At 36.7% G+C, this 17,420-nt stretch overlaps 1 protein-coding gene across 19 annotated transcripts in view; it reads left to right on the top strand.

Annotated features, from left to right (window-relative positions):
* Window positions 1–17,420, top strand: part of TBCK (TBC1 domain containing kinase) — a 291,657-nt gene that overhangs the window by 203,885 nt on the left and 70,352 nt on the right. For 16 of the 19 annotated variants that reach the window (XM_054253081.2, XM_078366726.1, XM_054253088.2 and 13 more), the window contains one exon: window positions 12,793–12,968. In XM_054253081.2, the coding sequence (XP_054109056.1) occupies window positions 12,793–12,968 (176 nt within the window). Of the gene's footprint in view, window positions 1–12,792; window positions 12,997–17,420 lie in introns of all 19 variants that reach the window. The other 3 variants (XM_078366733.1, XM_078366732.1, XM_054253085.2) reach the window with 1 other exon arrangement.

Consider the following 17,420-nt stretch of genomic DNA (forward strand, 5'->3'; position numbering starts at 1 on the left):
GGTATGAATTTGTATCACATTTGGCCTTATGTAACTTATACTAGTGATTACATATTTGTATCATTTGACCAATTAAGTTGATGAACTATATTTAAAATTTTTTAAAATATTGAATCAGCTTTCATTCCTGAAGTATGTCCTAAGTTATTTTTATGTAGGTATTAAAAGCTGCTGTTGCATTCATCCCTTACAGTTTTTAGAGTTTAAAAATCTGTTTTTCTAAGGAATACTGGGGGGAGGGGTCTGCACATTGTGTGTGTGTGTGTGTGTGTGTGTGTGTGTGTGTGTGTGTTGCTGTCCTTGTCAGATTTAAATATTAGCTTAAGGCAGCTTCATAAATAAAATGGCCTGGGGTACTTTTCAATCTTTGTTTTGCCTTCAGGCAGTTATTACGTCATGGGCATTCCTTATACTTTGAAAATGAGATAGAATTGTTTGGAAAAATTTGTGATTGGCACCTTTCTTCAGAGTAATCATTTGAAAATTTTAGCTGTATTTTAAAAGGCCCATTCAGGTTTCTTATGACTTCTGAACACACACACACACACACACACACACAAACGTGCATACACGCATGCCCACATCCCAGTCTATTCAGATTAGGCCTTTGGACATAGGTTTTCTACTCTTTGAAGAGTATTTTGAATCAGTATTTTTAAATGTATTAACATAGAATTGTACAGAGTGTTGTATTTTTTAATATTTCTGTATGCTTATATGTTACCATGTATGATTAAAAATGATAAAAAGAATATTAAAACACAGTTTTTTCTGATTCATAATATCTCTCTCACACACACTCTCTCTCACATACACACACACACACACACACACACACACAAAGTCCATATACAGATTTTTTAACTTTGCTTTCCCCAAAATGTCAACTCTAGTTTTTGTCTGTTTTTCCCTTCATTAATATATTTATTGTTATTAAATTATTTTGCCTATTTTCCTAAAGGTAGTTTGAGATTTTTTGTTTAGTTTTGGCCTTCTTCATATCACCTAACTTCTAATTTAGAGTACAGTTTTGAAAGCTTTATATGGTAACAACTGTCATCTCTAGTTCTTCAGTTGAGGAAAGATGACTTCATTGAGAAATTATTGAGGCAGATACAAATTTTAGTATTCTTTATTAATCATCACAGTGCTCAGATGCCAGAGAGCATGTGATGACTTGCCATCCCTGAAGAGTCTGTCTGATAATCCAGACATAAGAATTGATTCTGCTCTGCATAATCATTTAATCATATTTTATTCATTTATTCATTCATCAAATCCATTGAGATTTTTTGTGCCAGACCTCGTGCTAGCTTTTGGAGGTACAAATATGAAAACACATGGAACTTGCATTCAGGGAGATTGATTGTAAGTCAAGTGGAGAAAAAGAAAATATCTCACAAATACAGTAATTACTATAATGGAGGTACATCCACATTGTTTTAGGAACATATACATAGCCCATAGCACAAAGTTACTCATGAAAAGTAGATGATTTGGAAATGTTATTTTATTACTTTATAATCAATTAAAATATCTTAATACTTTCTGTGTGTCAGATAATACACTGGGTCCTGAGGAAAACAAGGTGTAAAAAATCATTTTTCTCATGCTTGAGGAGCTTTTTAGTCTAGTGGGAAATGTTTAATCTCATTATAATAAATATGTGTACCAGATACCTGTGAAGACGCAGAAGAGAAACTAAGTCAGTCACGAGTTAAAAAGAAAGGCTTTCTTCACATAGAAAGTAATGTTTGAACTGAGATTTGAAAGACAAGCAGAGATTTATTAGATGGACAGTTGTGACTTTCTAAGCAGAAGGAACAGTATATGCAAAAGCACAGTGGCATGAAAAGGAAAGTAGTGTGGTAATGCTAAAGCATAAGGGACAAGATGGTGAGGGTGAGAAGAGATGTATAAGATAAAAATCTATAGACCTTGTCAGACTCCATTCTAAATACTTTATATAAATTTACTCCATAAGTCTTTATCATTACTTTATATTGGAAATATTTTAAATCTAGGTATTTTGAAACATTCAATAAATTATTAACTACAGTCACTGTACTGTGCTATTGAACACTAGAACTTATTCCTTCTATCTAACTGTATTTCCATATTCATTAACCGGCCTCTCTTCATTCTCACCCACCACAACACCACCACTTCCACCCCACCACTCTCCCAGTGTCCCTAACTCACCCTGTCTGCCTTTCACAGCAACTACTATTCTACTCTCTACCTCCATGAGATCAACTTATTTAGTTTCCACATACAAGTGAGAACATGTGATATTTGCCTTTCTGTGTCTGGCTTATTTCACTTAACATAATGACCTTCAATTCTATCAGTTTTGCTGCAAACAATAGGAATTTTCTTTTCTTTTTTTTTTTTTTGACATGGAGTTTTGCACTGTCACCCAGGCTGGAGTGCAGTGGCATGATAAAATAGTGGGATTATAGGCATGAGCCACCACGCCCGGCAGATTTCATTCTTTTTTAGTGGCTGATTAGTAATTCATTGTGTATATTAATATATATACATTTTCTTTATCCATTCATCCATTGATAGACACTTATTTTACTTCAGTATCTTGGTTACTATGAATAGTGCTGTAATGAACATGGAAGTGTGTATTTCTCTGACATCCTCATTTCCTTTGTTTTGGGTATATGCCCAGCAGTGGGATTGCTGAATCATATGGTGCATCTATTTTGAGTTTTTTGGGGAACCTCTATACTGTTTTCCATTGTGGCTGTACTAATTTACGTTACCACCAATAGAGTACTAGCATTCTCCTTTCTCCACATTCTTGCTAAAATCTATTTTATTGCCTTTTTGATAACAGCAATTTTAACCCAGATGACATGATATCACATTGTGATTTTCATTTGCATTTCTCTTTTGATTAATAGTGTTGAACTTTTTTTTTTAATTCGTTATTGCATTTTAGGTTTGGGGGTACATGTGCAGAACATGCAAGACAGTTGCATAGGTACACACATGGCAGTGTGTTTTGCTTCCTTTCTCCCCTTCACCCACATTTGGCATTTCTCCCCACGCTATCCCTCCCCACCTCTGGCTCCCGCTGGACCTCCCCTTTTCCCCCAATAGACCCCAGTGTTTAGTACTCCCCTCCCTGTGTCCATGTGTTCTCATTTTTCATCACCCGCCTATGAGTGAGAATATGCGGTGTTTCATTTTCTGTTCTTGTGTCAGTTTGCTGAGAATGATGTTCTCCAGATTCATCCATGTCCCTAAAAACGCCACAAACTCATCATTTCTGATTGCTGCATAATATTCCATAGTATATATGTGCCACATTTTCCCAATCCAGTCTACTATCGATGGGCATTTGGGTTGATTCCAGGTCTTTGCTATTGTAAACAATGCTGCAATGAACATTCGTGTGCATGTGTCCTTATAGTAGAATGATTTATAGTCCTTTGGATATATACCCAGTAATGTGATTGCTGGGTCAAATGGAATTTCTATTTCTAAGGCCCTGAGGAATCGCCACACTGTCTTCCACAATGGTTGAACTAATTTACACTCCCACCAACAGTGTAAAAGTGTTCCTTTTTCTCCACATCCTCTCCAGCATCTGTTGTCTCCAGATTTTTTAATGATCGCCATTCTAACTGGCATGAGATGGTATCTCAATGTGGTTTTGATTTGCATCTCTCTGATGACCAGTGATGATGAGCATTTTTTCATATGATTGTTGGCCTCATATATGTCTTCTTTCGTAAAGTGTCTGTTCATATCCTTTGCCCAACTTTGAATGGGCTTGTTTGTTTTTTTTCTGTAAATCTGTTTCAGTGCTTTGTAAATTCTGGATATCAGCCCTTTGTCAGATGGGTAAACTGCAAAAATTTTTTCCCATTCTGTTGGTTGCCGATTCACTCTAGTGACTGTTTCTTTTGCCGTGCAGAAGCTGTGGAGTTTGATTAGGTCCCATTTGTCTATTTTGGCCTTTGTTGCCAATGCTTTTGGTGTTTTGTTCATGAAGTCCTTGCCTACTCCTATGTCTTGGATGGTTTTGCCTAGATTTTCCTCTAGGGTTTTTATGGTGTCAGGTCTTATGTTTAAGTCTTTAATCCATCTGGAGTTAATTTTAGTGTAAGGTGTCAGGAAGGGGTCCAGTTTCTGCTTTCTGCACATGGCTAGCCAGTTTTCCCAACACCATTTGTTGAACAGGGAATCGTTTCCCCATTGCTTGTTTTTGTCAGGTTTATCAAAGATTGTATGCTTGTAGATATGTTGTGTCGCCTCCGATGCCTCTGTTCTGTTCCATTGGTCTATATCTCTGTTTTGGTACCAGTACCATGCTGTTTTGATTACTGTCGCCTTGTAGTATAGTTTGAAATTCAGTAGTGTGATGCCCCCCACTGTGTTCTTTTTGCTTAGAATTGACTTGGCTATGCAGGCTCTCTTTTGGTTCCATATGAAGTTCATGGTGGTTTTTTCCAGATATGTGAAGAAAGTCAATGGTAGCTTGATAGGGATAGCATTGATTCTGTAAATTACTTTGGGCAATATAGCCATTTTTACGATATTAATTCTTCCTAACCATGAACATGGAATGTTTCTCCATCTGTTTGTGTACTCTCTGATTTCGTTGAGCAGTGGTTTGTAGTTTTCCTTGAAGAGGTCCCTTACGTTCCTTGTGAGTTGTATTCCAAGGTATTTTATTCTTTTTGTAGCAATTGTGAATGGCAGTTCGTTCTTGATTTGGCTTTCGTTAAGTCTGTTATTGGTGTAGAGGAAAGCTTGTGATTTTTGCACATTGATTTTATATCCTGAGACTTTGCTGAAGTTGCTTATCAGTTTCAGGACTTTTTGGGCTGAGGCGATGGGGTCTTCTAGGTATACTATCATGTCATCTGCAAATAGAGACAATTTGGCTTCCACCTTTCCTATTTGAATACCCTTTATTTCTTTTTATTGCCTGATTACTGTGGCTAGAACTTCCAGAACTATATTGAATAGGAGTGGTGAAAGAGGGCATCCTTGTCTAGTGCTGGATTTCAAAGGGAATGCTTCCTCTTTTTGCCCATTCACTTTGATATTGGCTGTTGGTTTATTATAAATAGCTTTTATTACTTTGAGATACGTTCCATGGATACCAAGTTTATTGAGGGTTTTTAGCATAAAGGGCTGTTGAATTTTGTCAGATGCCTTCTCTGCATCAATTGAGATAATCATGTGGTTTTTGTTTTTGGTTCTGTTTATGTGGTGAATTGCGTTTATAGACTTGCGTATGTTGAACCAGTCTTGCATCTGCGGGATGAATCCTACTTGATCATGATGGATAAGTTTTTTGATTTGCTGTTGCAATCGGCTTGCCAATATTTTATTGAAGATTTTTGCATCTATGTTCATCATGGATATTGGCCTGAAGTTTTCTTTTCTTGTTGGGTCTCTGCCGGGTTTTGGTATCACGATGATATGGGTCTCATAGAATGATTTGGGAAGGATTCCTTCTTTTTGGATTATTTGGAATAGTTTCAGAAGGAATGGTACCAGCTCCTCTTTGTGTGTCTGGTAGAATTCGGCTGTGAACCCGTCTGGACATGGGCTTTTTTAGTGTGGTAGGCTCTTAATTGCTGCCTTGACTTCTGACCTTGTTATTGGTCTATTCATAGTTTCAGCTTCCTCCTGGTTTACGCTTGGGAGGACACAGGAGTCCAGGAATTTATCCATTTCTTCCAGGTTTACTAGTTTATGTGCATAGAGTTGTTTGTAATATTCTCTAATGATGGTTTGAATTTATGTGGGATCTGTGGTGATTTCCCCTTTATCATTTTTTATTGCATCTATTTGGTTGTTCTCTCTTTTCTTTTTAATCAATCTGGCTAGTGGTCTGTCTCTTTTGTTGACCTTTTCAAAAAACAAGCTCTTGGATTTATTGATTTTTTGGAGGGTTTTTCGTGTCTCTATCTCCTTCAGTTCAGCTCTGATCTTAGTTATTTCTTGTATTCTGCTGGGTTTTGAGTTTTTTTGATCTTGCTCCTCTAGCTCTTCCAATTTTGATGATAGGGTGTCAATTTTGGATCTCTCCATTCTTCTCATATGGGCACTTATTGCTATATACTTTCCTCTAGAGACTGCTTTAAATGTGTCCCAGAGAGTCTGGCATGTTGTGTCTTTGTTCTCATTGGTTTTGAAGAACTTCTTTATTTATCCCTTCATTTCATTGTTTTTCCAGTCAGCATTCAAGAGCCAGTTGTTCAGTTTCCATGAAGCTGTGCGGTTCTCGGTTGGTTTCTGAATTCTGAGTTCTAACTTGATTGCACTATGGTCTGAGAGGCTGTTTGTTAGGATTTCAGTTGTTTTGCATTTGCTGAGCAGTGCTTTACTTCCAACTATGTGGTCAATTTTAGAGTAGGTGTGATGTGGTGCTGAGAAGAATGTATATTCTGTGGATTTGGGGTGGAGAGTTCTGTAAATTTCTATAAGGTTTGCTTGCTGCAGGTCTGAGTTCAAGCCCTGGATATTCTTGTTGATTTTCTGTCTGGTTGATCTGTCTAATATTGACAGTGGAGTGTTAAAGTCTCCCACTATTATTGTCTGGGAGTCTAAGTCTCTTTATAAGTCGTTAAGAACTTGCCTTATGTATCTGGGTGCTTTTGTATTGCGTCCATATATGTTTAGGATCGTTAGCTCTTCTTGTTATATTGATCCTTTTACCATTACGTAATGGCCTTCTTTGTCTCTTTTGATCTTTGTTGCTTTAAAGTCTATTTTATCAGAGATGAGAATTGCAACTCCTGCTTTTTTTTTGCTTTCCATTTGCTTGGTAAATCTTGCTTCATCCCTTTATTTTGAGCCTTTGTGTATCTTTGCATGTGAGATGGGTGTCCTGGATACAGCACACTGATGGGTTTTGGCTTTTTATCCAATTTGCCAGTCTGTGTCTTTTGATTGGTGCATTTAGTCCATTTACATTTAGGGTTAATATTGTTATGTGTGAATTTGATACTGCCATTTTCATGCTAGCTGGCTGTTTTGCCCATTATTTGTTGTAGATTCTTCATTATGTTGATGCTCTTTAGCATTTAGTGTTATTTTGGAATGGCTGGTACTGGTTGTTCCTTTCTATGTGTAGTGCCTCTTTCAGGAGCTCTTGTAAAGCAGGCCTGGTGGTGACAAAATCTCTGAGTACTTGCTTGTTTGCAAAGGATTTTATTTTTCCTTCACTTATGAAGTTCAGTTTGGCTGGATATGATATTCTGGGTTGAAAGTTCTTTTCTTTAAGGATGTTGAATATTGGCCCCCACTCTCTTCTGGCTTGTAGAGTTTCTGCCGAGAGATCTGCTGTGAGTCTGATGGGCTTCCCTTTGTTGGTAACCCGCCCTTTCTTTCTGGCTGCCCTTAGTATTTTCTCCTTTATTTCAACCCTGTTGAATCTGATGATTATGTGCCTTGGGGTTGCTCTTCTTGCGGAATATCTTTGTGGTGTTCTCTGTATTTCCTGCAATTGAGTGTTGGCCTGTCTTGCTAGGTGGGGGAAATTTTCCTGGATAATGTCCTGAAGAGTATTTTCCAGCTTGGATTCATTCTCTTCGTCACATTCTGGTACGCCTATCAAACGTAGGTTAGGTCTCTTCACATAGTCCCACATTTCTTGGAGACTTTGTTCATTTTTGCGCTTTTTTTCTCTGATTTTGGTTTCTCGTTTTATTTCAATGAGTTGATCTTCGACTTCTGATATTTTTTCTTCTGAGTTATTTATTCTTGTTATCATTTCCTCGAATCTTTTTTCATATCTTTGTTCAAGGTTCTTAGTTTCTTTGCATTGATTTAAAACATGTTCTTTTAGCTCACAAAAGTTTCTCCTTATCCACTTTCTGAAGTCTAATTCCGTCATTTCGTCACAGTCATTCTCCGTCCAGCTTTGTTCCCTTGCTGGTGAGGAGTTTTGTTCCTTTCTAGGAGGCAAGGTGTTCTGGTTTCGGGTGTTCTCCTCCTTTTTGCGCTGGTTTCTTCCCATCTTTGTGGATTTATCCACCTGTCATCTGTGTAGTTGCTGACTTTTCGATTGGGTTTCTGAGTGGATACCCAGATTGTTGATAATGAAGTATTTCTGTTACTTGGTTTTCCTTCTACCAGTCTAGCCCCTTCACTGTACGACTGCTGAGGTCCACTCCAGGCCCTGCTTGTCTGGGGTGCACCTATAGCAGCTGCAGAACAGTAAGGGATGCTACCAGTTTTTTTTTTTCTGCTATCTTTGTCCCAGAATGATGCCTGCCAAATGTCAGTCTTTTGGATATAGAGGGGTCAGGGAGCTGCTTGACAGAGACAGTCTGTACTTTATAGGAGCTCAAGTGCTGAGCTGTGAGCTCTGTTGTTCATTCAGGGCTGTTAGGCTGCTATGTTTAATTCTGCTGCAACATAACTCATAAAAAAAACCCTTTTTTTCTCAGATGCTCTTTCTGGGGGGGTTGGGGCTTTTCTTGTGAGTGTCCGCCGTGCTGTCCTGCCCAGCTAGGAGTCAGTCTAGTCACTATTTGTCTGCCGAGGCTCCGCCCTGCTGGCTTGAGGTTCGCCCTGTTGCTGCAGGCTCTGCCCTTCTGCTGCAGTCTCCGCCCTGCTGCCATGGGCTACACCCTGCCACGGAGTTTCTTTGTTGTAGCGGGTTGTCTCGGTAATGACAGGCTGCGTCAGCAATGGGCGTGTACCTCAGTAGGGGCGGTTTGCCTCGGTAATGGTGGACGCCCCTCCCCCACGGAGCTGCAGTCTCAGGGAACCCCTCCATGGGGAGCATTTGGAATCACCGTTTTGTTTGTCCCACTGCGCTACCCCAAACGCTGTGACCCTGTAATCTCCTGGGCTGGCTCACTGTCCAAGTCTCGTTCAGTTTCAAGTTCAGCCCTCCCAAGTCTCAGGTTGATGGCCTAACAGGGCACCCAGACAAGCACGCTTTGTGTGGAGCACTGTGTATCTCTGCCACAGCGCAGGCTGCCGCCGCACCGGCCGCCGACTGCACCAGGCAAAACCTCTGCCTGGTGTCCCGCGTCTCCTCTATACCTAGGAATTTCCCCATTCTGTGGGCAACAATGATCCATCTGGAAATGCGTCCCTGACTCACCCCCTCCGTGCATTGACCACGAGCTTCAATCCTGGGTTCTTCTCACAGCGCCATCTTCTGAACATTTTTTTTTTATGTACCTTTTGGCCATTTGTATGTTTACTCTTGAGAAATGTTTATTCAGATGATATGCCCATTTGTAAATCAGATTATTTTACTATTGCTAATGAGTTCCTTATATATTCTGATTATTAATCCCTTGTCAGATAGAGAGTTTGCACATATTTTCTCACATTCTGTAAGTTGTCTCTTCACCAAATTGATTGTTTTCTTTGCTGTGAAGAAGCTTTTTAGAATGATGTAATTCTATGTCTAGTTTTGCTTTTGTTTCCTATGCTTTTGAGATCTTATCCAAACAATCATTTTCCAGACCAGTGTTCTAAAGCATTTCCACAATGTTTTCTTCTTGTAGCTTTATAGTTTCAGGTCTATATTTAAGTCTTCAATTCATCTTCATCTGATTTTTGCATATAGTAAGAGATAAGGGTCTAGCTTCATTTTTCTGCATATGGATATTCAGTTTTTCCAGCACCATTTATTGAAGACTCTCTTTTTCACCACTGAAAATTCTTGGCAGCTTTAAGAATCAGTTGCCTGTAAATACATGGATTTATTTCTGGGTGGACGTCTAAGCTTAATATGCCTTGTATGTACAGGCTCTTGGACAGAAATGATAAATTGATAGACATTTCCAATGTTGTTTTATAATTATCCTAAATCTTGTCCATTACCCATAAACGAAGTCTCACGAATTTGAAACCCCCTTTCACACAAGGAAAATGTGATATAGACACATAATGTCTATAATACTAAATAAGACCAAAGTTGTGGAGTTTTACCTTTATGCCTCTAAGTGGAAATTTTACAATGTATAGTAAATTTGCTTATAAAACTTAGAAAAACTAAATTTTTTGTAGTTTTTTGTTTTTGTTTTTTTGAGATGGAGTTTTGCTCTTGTCGCCCAGGCTGGAGTACAGTGGTGTGATCTTGGCTCACTGCAAGGTCCACCTCCCAGGTTCAAGTGATTCTCCTGCCTCAGCCTACAGAGTAGCTGGGCTTACAAGCGCCTGCCACCATGCCTGGCTAATTTTTTTGTATGTTTAGTAGAGACAGGTTTTAGCCATGTTGGACAGGCTGGTCTCGAACTCCTGACCTCAGGTGATCCGCCCACCTTGGCTTCCCACAGGACCAGGATTATAGGTGTGAACCACTGTGCCTGGCCAATTCTGTGTTTTTAATATTGTAATTATTTTCTTCATAAAGCAAAGTAGTATAATTTGCTCTAAATTTAATTTACTAGTATCCTAAAATTAATTTGTGAAAGAACTTGTATACATTGAAGTTCTTTACACATACACATTGATGGAAGTTTAGAACATTTGAATTTGTCAGCAGCTCCTCTCCTTCTGTTCTTACCATTTCATGTAGCAATACTCTTTCCTTTGAAAAACTCCTCCCATATGATGCATTTGATTGGAACCAGTGCCAAGGTCAAATCTTTATATAAATCAGTCAGTTCTTCATAGAGAATACTTTGGACAAATCCTCTTCTTCATCGGCCAGAGCACTTTTCTCACTCAGATGAAACTTCAGTTTGAAATGCCACATTCATCACAAAATGACTAAAAGTGGAACTAGGCTCATCAAAAAGTTCTTCATTTCATCTTCATAAATGTATGACTTCATGTGAAGGCTGGAAAAACTACCTATAGAGATTGCAATATAATGAAAAAGGAGATGGAAGCATTGACTGCATGGCTTGCTGCTTTCAAAACTCTTTAATCTTTCTGAGGCATTTTTAATTTCAGAATGTTTAAGTAGCTTTAATTCTTAATATTAAAAAGTTAAGATTCTTAATACCTATTTTTTATTAAAAGCCATAAACCCATAAAGCTCAGCAATTTCCATTTCTATTTAAAAGTTAATGACGTGAGAGAACAAGTGCTGTACCACTGGAGAATTCAGACCACAGCTGAGGAAAGCCAAGGGATGAGAGCTGACATCAAACTCCAATTGAAAACTTTTTTTTTAAAATAAGTCTGTCTGGTAAATAATTCATATGGTTTACTTTTTTCTACCTACAAATTCTAAATTGGACATTCTAAGTGTAGAATTCCACAATGCAGCTGAGGAAAAAGAGAAAATGAGTAAATGAGAAAATTATTAGACTGTATTTTGATAACTTATGAAACATAAAATGGAATTTATTGAATCACATTTTAATCACTTGAATTTTTAAAATGTTTAAATTCTCAAGTTATGCTACATAAGTTTCAAGAGATCACTAGTACTCAATAAATTTATGTTGAATTTAGGTGTGTGGATGAGCCTAAATTCTCAAGTTATGCTACATAAATTTCAAGAGATCACTAGTACTCAATAAATTTATGTTGAATTTAGGTGTGTGAGGGATGAGCCTTCCCTCGTAACATTGCCTGTTATGAGGGAAGGCTCATCCTTTTTTCTACTAAGAAACATAGAGAATAATTGTAAATAGCCCTTAGTCTGAATCATTCTTATGCTATATCATAGACACAGACCAATGAATGGGTTTGATAGTCTGGAGTCTGAGTTTACCTCCTTCATAGTTAAGATACATTGTTAATTTGGTTTACTATTTCAGAAAGCATTAAGTTGTTCTTTATTTATCTCCAAGAATCAAGTTTCCACTTACCCATTTATATATAACATAAATTATATTATGAGTTCAATTCATATATTAGGACCAGTTTCTTTAATTGCTATGTATGCCTAATTACAGTGCAGTTTCTCATATTACCTGAGTTGAAATTAATGCAATTCACAGCAACAGTAATTATACTTAAAGAAAAGTGAAATGTACTTAAAGGAGCTTTTATTTTTTTTTTTGAAATACATGGCACTCTCATAAGGAAAACTTTGCCTCATCTCTTACTATATGTTTGAGCCAGGAGCTTGCAGTGAATCAAATAAATAATGTTTTTTTATAGGTGTAACTAATAAAGAAGTAAACCTCAATAGTAAGAAATCAGTTACACCAGCAGTCCCCATCATTTTTGGTGCCAGAGGCTGGTTTCCTGGAAGACAGTGTTTCCATGGACTGGGATTTGGGGTGGAAGGAGCGTTTCGGGATGATTCAAGCACAGTACATTTATTGTGCACTTTATTTATATTATTATTACATTGTGATATAAAATGAAATAACTATACCACTCACCATAAGTTAGAATCCGTGGGACCCTTGAGCTTGTTTTCCTACAACTAAATGGTCCTATCTGGGGGTGATGGGAGACAGTGACAGATCATCAGGCATTAGATTCTCATAAAGAGCATGCAACCTAAGTCCCTCGCATATGCAGTTCGCAATAGGGTTTGTACTCCTATGAGAATCTAATTCCACCACTGATCTGACAGGACGCGGAGCTCAGGTGGTAAAAGAGCAATGGGGAGCAGCTATAAATACAGATGAAGCTTTGTTGACTCACTTGCCACTCACTTCCTGCTGTGTGGCCTGGTGCCTAACAGGCCATGGACCAGTACCAGTCCATGGCCTGGGAGTTGTAGACCACTGAATTACACAATAGACTGCGAAAATCAGATAGGTTCCTCTTCTCTCATATGCTCTATTGTTTGGTATCAAGATATTCTATTACTGGGGGATAATTTTGTTTTTCTGTAATATTCTCAATATTTTTGTTGTTTGTACATTTTTTTTTCAGTCAAGAGAATCCATCCCATTAAATGACCTAAAATCAGAAGTATCACCACGGATTTCAGCAGAGGACCTGATTGACTTGTGTGAGCTCACAGTGACAGGCCACTTCAAAACACCTACCAAGAAAACAAAGTCCAGTAAACCGAAGCTCCTGGTGGTTGACATCCGGAATAGTGAAGAGTATCTTTTACATATACTGTTTTAAAGGGTGGGATATTGCTATTTATCATTTAAATGGTGTGTGGTAAAAAAAACACAAAAGAACATTTCTTGGATTCTTCTCAATTCTAGTAGTTAAATTACTCTCAAACTGGATCCAAGAATGGTCTTGCATAAGGTTTTATAAGATAACATTACATACGAGAGACCTTAAGATGTTTTCCAAACAACACCAGAATATTGGGATATTTTCTTGGTTTTTGTGTTTCTCTGGTGCATATTCTTGAAGGCATTTGAATCCTTTATTCTATAGATAGGAATTGTGGCAAAGATGAAGAATAAGTATACACCTGATCTATCTCTAAGCCTAAAGAAAAAGTTTGCTACATCTCAACATTGACCTTGTGTTCATTATAATTTTCAAAACACTGGCTTACATAGAACATGTAAGAACTGGCTTACAGGAGGCCGAGGCGGGTGGATCACAAGGTCAAGAGATCGAGAGCATCCTGGTCAGCATGGTGAAACCCCGTCTCTACTAAAAATACAAAAATTAGCTGGGCATGGTGGCGCGTGCCTGTAATCCCAGCTACTCGGGAGGCTGAGGCAGGAGAATTGCCTGAACCCAGGAGGCGGAGGTTGCAGTGAGCTGAGATCGCGCCATTGCACTCCAGCCTGGATAACAAGAGTGAAACTCCGTCTCAAAAAAAAAAAAGAACTGGCTTACATAGAACTGCAAAGTGTTTTTTACTAAGATTTTACTATTGAACATACTATAATATCCAGTGGGTTTGATTGGCATTAGAGTATTAAGAGTTACAAAATATTAACAGTTCAGTCTCTTCTCCTTTTATTTTCATTCTCTTCAGATTCTTTGATTCTGTATTGTCTAGAATCTAGATAGTTTTCACTTTGTTTTTAAACAAACAGAGCAACTCTTAAAATCTTTCTTAGAAACTCAATATATAAAATATCAATGAATTTTATTATAACCAATTTTCTTCATAAGTTCAAATTTATAGCATTTACTAACTATAAATGCTATAAATGAAGGTTAACATATTAGTGGTTTCTTATATGCTAAAATTGGCATATACAGGTTACTTATCATGACTCCAAAATGCTTATGACAATATTTCAGATTTCATATTTCTTAGGATTTTGAAATATTTCCATTTTATATATATAAATAAAAATATATAATTTATATATATAATATTTTTTTATTTATATAAATACATATATAATCATATATATAAATAAAAATTTATATATAAATATATACACACACACACACAAGTTCAGAATACCTAATCCAAAAGTCTATAATGAGCATTTCCTTTGAGCCTAATGTTGTTGCTCAAAAAATTTCAGATTTTGGAGAATTTCAGATTTTAGATTTTTGGATTAAGGATACTCAATCAGCAGTAAATTTTTATGTTCATATTTTCAATTCCAATATTTGAAATGAAATTTAAATTACACATTTACAGACTCAGTTAAGTAATTTATAAAATCTTAGGTTTCTGACAGCCAGCACAGTTTGAGAGCCCACAATTTCAAATGATTTATTTTCATCATTTTGTGAAAAGTTGCTACTTTTTATTTTTCTGGGTTTGAAGAGAGTGTAAATGTTGATATTACTAGTTGTTAGGGTTTCGGGGATACTAGAAATTCTTTGCAGAATGGGTGAGTAGACTCCCGAAAGAGGCATTAAATTCTAGTTAACTGGTCAGAACCCCTAGTCTAGAGTTCTTCTCATCTTATACTTCAAGAGTTTTGAATTTTTTCAATGTTTTTAGATTTTTAATTCATATTTCTTTTGCTTGAGTCTTTATTCATAGCCATTCTCCCATAAAACCATAAAAATAGCATTATAATACTCTATTTTAATTTTAAAGATAATTACTAAAATTAATAAAATAGTTTATTCATATACCACTTCTCTGATATTTTCTTTCACATAATTTAATTAATTATTAGAACTTTTAAAAACACACACTATGTGAAAGCAATACTAAATCCAAGGTTTTCCAAACCTCATAGCTTGATTTTATTACTGATACCCTCCTTTATTGTCTGCAAGATATATGCAAACAAAACAGCAGAAAGCAGAGCAGCTAGCCTGAACATTGTTCCCTGATGAATATGGATGAGTTACCTAATGTAGGAATGCCTCTGTGTCATCCCACAATATTTGGTCCAGTGTTGGAACTAAGCAGAGACCTGGCCTGAATGTTTTACTGTCTATAGTCATCAATATTACCGTGTGCCACCTCAGAGTGAGTTGAGTCTAGAGCAATGAAGAAAGGAAAATGAAGTCATCCATCTTTTATGAACCTCCCAAAGGGCCCAACTTATGAAATTTTAAAAAGCCATTGTGTAAATCTATTTTAAAACTAAAGTGTTCTTAAAGTTCAGCCCTTTATCCTAACAACCTTCCTTTTTTTCCCCATATCTTGTTAGTTTACCACACATCTACTCCTGTTCTACCTCTGAATACCAAATGTTGGCACCTGTGTTTCATAGTGCTTTGAGAAAAACCACAAGCTTAACTCTTCTCCAAGAGTTGTGTATCATTAGGTCTCTTCTAGTGTCAAGAAGCTAGTGAAAACTTGAAAGTTGTAGGTTCTAAGATCCCCTTTGATTGAGGTAGCTTTCCAAGTCTAGAAAACAGATAAACCTTTTTTGATCTATGATACATGCTATCTGATTACATTATATGAAAATAAGTAGCACTTATTTCTTACTATTAATCTTAAATCCTATTTTCAGGGAATTGAAAGAGGGGAAAGGTATATGCCTTGTAATAATAAAGAGATTCATAAATTTAATAAATATGTTAGAATATGATTTTTTTAATATTTCAGTATCCTTAATAGCAACCAGTGAATATTATTCTTTATGGTACTGTGGACAATTGTTTAGGAAGAAAGTATAAAATAAAATTTTTATTCGCTTATTTGCTTTTAGTATGAGGAACCTGGAACATTAAAATATTTGATATGGAAAATATATGAGCAGTAAAGATGATACATAATATGTATTAAATGAAAGGGATAGGCAAAAAATACATCAACAAGGACATAATCTCTGGGTAAGCAAAAGCCAGACTGGGATAGAACTCTACCTTTTCAATCTTTGCAGCCCCAGACTTAGCCCCAGACTTAGCACCAAGACTTAGCACCAAGAAAATACCCAGAATATATTTAAAAAAGTAAAAGGGCAGGATGACAGACAGGAAACACTAGTGAACCACAGCCTCTTATCTATAATATATCCTTCAAAGTTGTGAAGTTGTAACATGAAGACACAGTTGGCAATAAACAAACCTTTTTTTTTGCATTCTATTGCAAACTGTGCACCTGACAAAGGTCTAATATCCAGCATCTATAAGGAACCTAAACAAATTTACAAGAGAAAAGCAACCCATTAAAAAGTGGGAAAAGGACATGAACAGACATTGACTTCTAAGGTCCTTCTCCATTTAAATCCAGAAGCAAGTCAGGACTTACAAGTCATTAGAATTTGAACTTTGTCCTAAAAAGTACTCATTTCATCTAGCATTCATTCATTCATTGAACAAATATTATTATGTGCCACTCTGTGTGTTAGATTTTGGTAAACTGTTGGTGACCAAATGACAAAAAAAAATGGCAAACTTATGGAAATTACATGTTAATGGGAGAAAGAAATAAACAAATACAAATCTAAAATGATCTTAGGTAGCAATAAGTACTATAAATAAAAATAAAAGGATAGGAAGTGACAAAGTTTTGATAGAGTCATTCAAGGAAAGGCTTGAGAAAAGGAGAAATTTCAGCAGAGCTGAATGATGTGAAGAGGCAGGCTATAAATAATACAGGGAGGAACATTCTAAGCAGAAGGAAGAGTAAGGTCAAATACATTGTTGTGTAAACTTGAGTTGCGTTTTGGACCAGCAAGGACACCAGTGAAATAAGAAATCAAGTGAGAGGAGATAAAGTTGCTGAAGCCCCATGATAATTTATTGACAATCAGAAATCTCCACTGTTATTTTAGAATTATTAACATGCCCCTTACCTCACCTAATACCTATATCCACTAATGTATGAAATCCACAATTAGAGATTTATGCCGTTGGGCTTGAGGCATTTTACTGTCCTGTTAAAGATATGGAAGCAGTAATATATTATGCCTTACTTGTTACTGTAGAAGTGGCACTGAAAATGAATAGGTTTTTTTTCCAAATGTATAATTTTTTATTTTAATTTTTTTATTTTAGGTTGGGGGGTACATGTGGAGGTTTGTTACATAGATAAACGTGTGCCACAGGTGTTTATACATATTATTGCATCACCCAGGTTAAGCTTGATACCCAATAGTTATCTTTTCTGTTTCTCTCCCTCTTCCCACCCTACCTCCTCATGTAGACCCGTGTCTGTTGTTTTTTTCTTTTTATTCATAAGTTCTTATCATTCAGCTCCCACTTAT

Source organism: Callithrix jacchus, chromosome 3, assembly GCF_049354715.1.
Source record: "Callithrix jacchus isolate 240 chromosome 3, calJac240_pri, whole genome shotgun sequence".
Taxonomy (NCBI): Eukaryota; Metazoa; Chordata; class Mammalia; order Primates; family Cebidae; genus Callithrix; species Callithrix jacchus.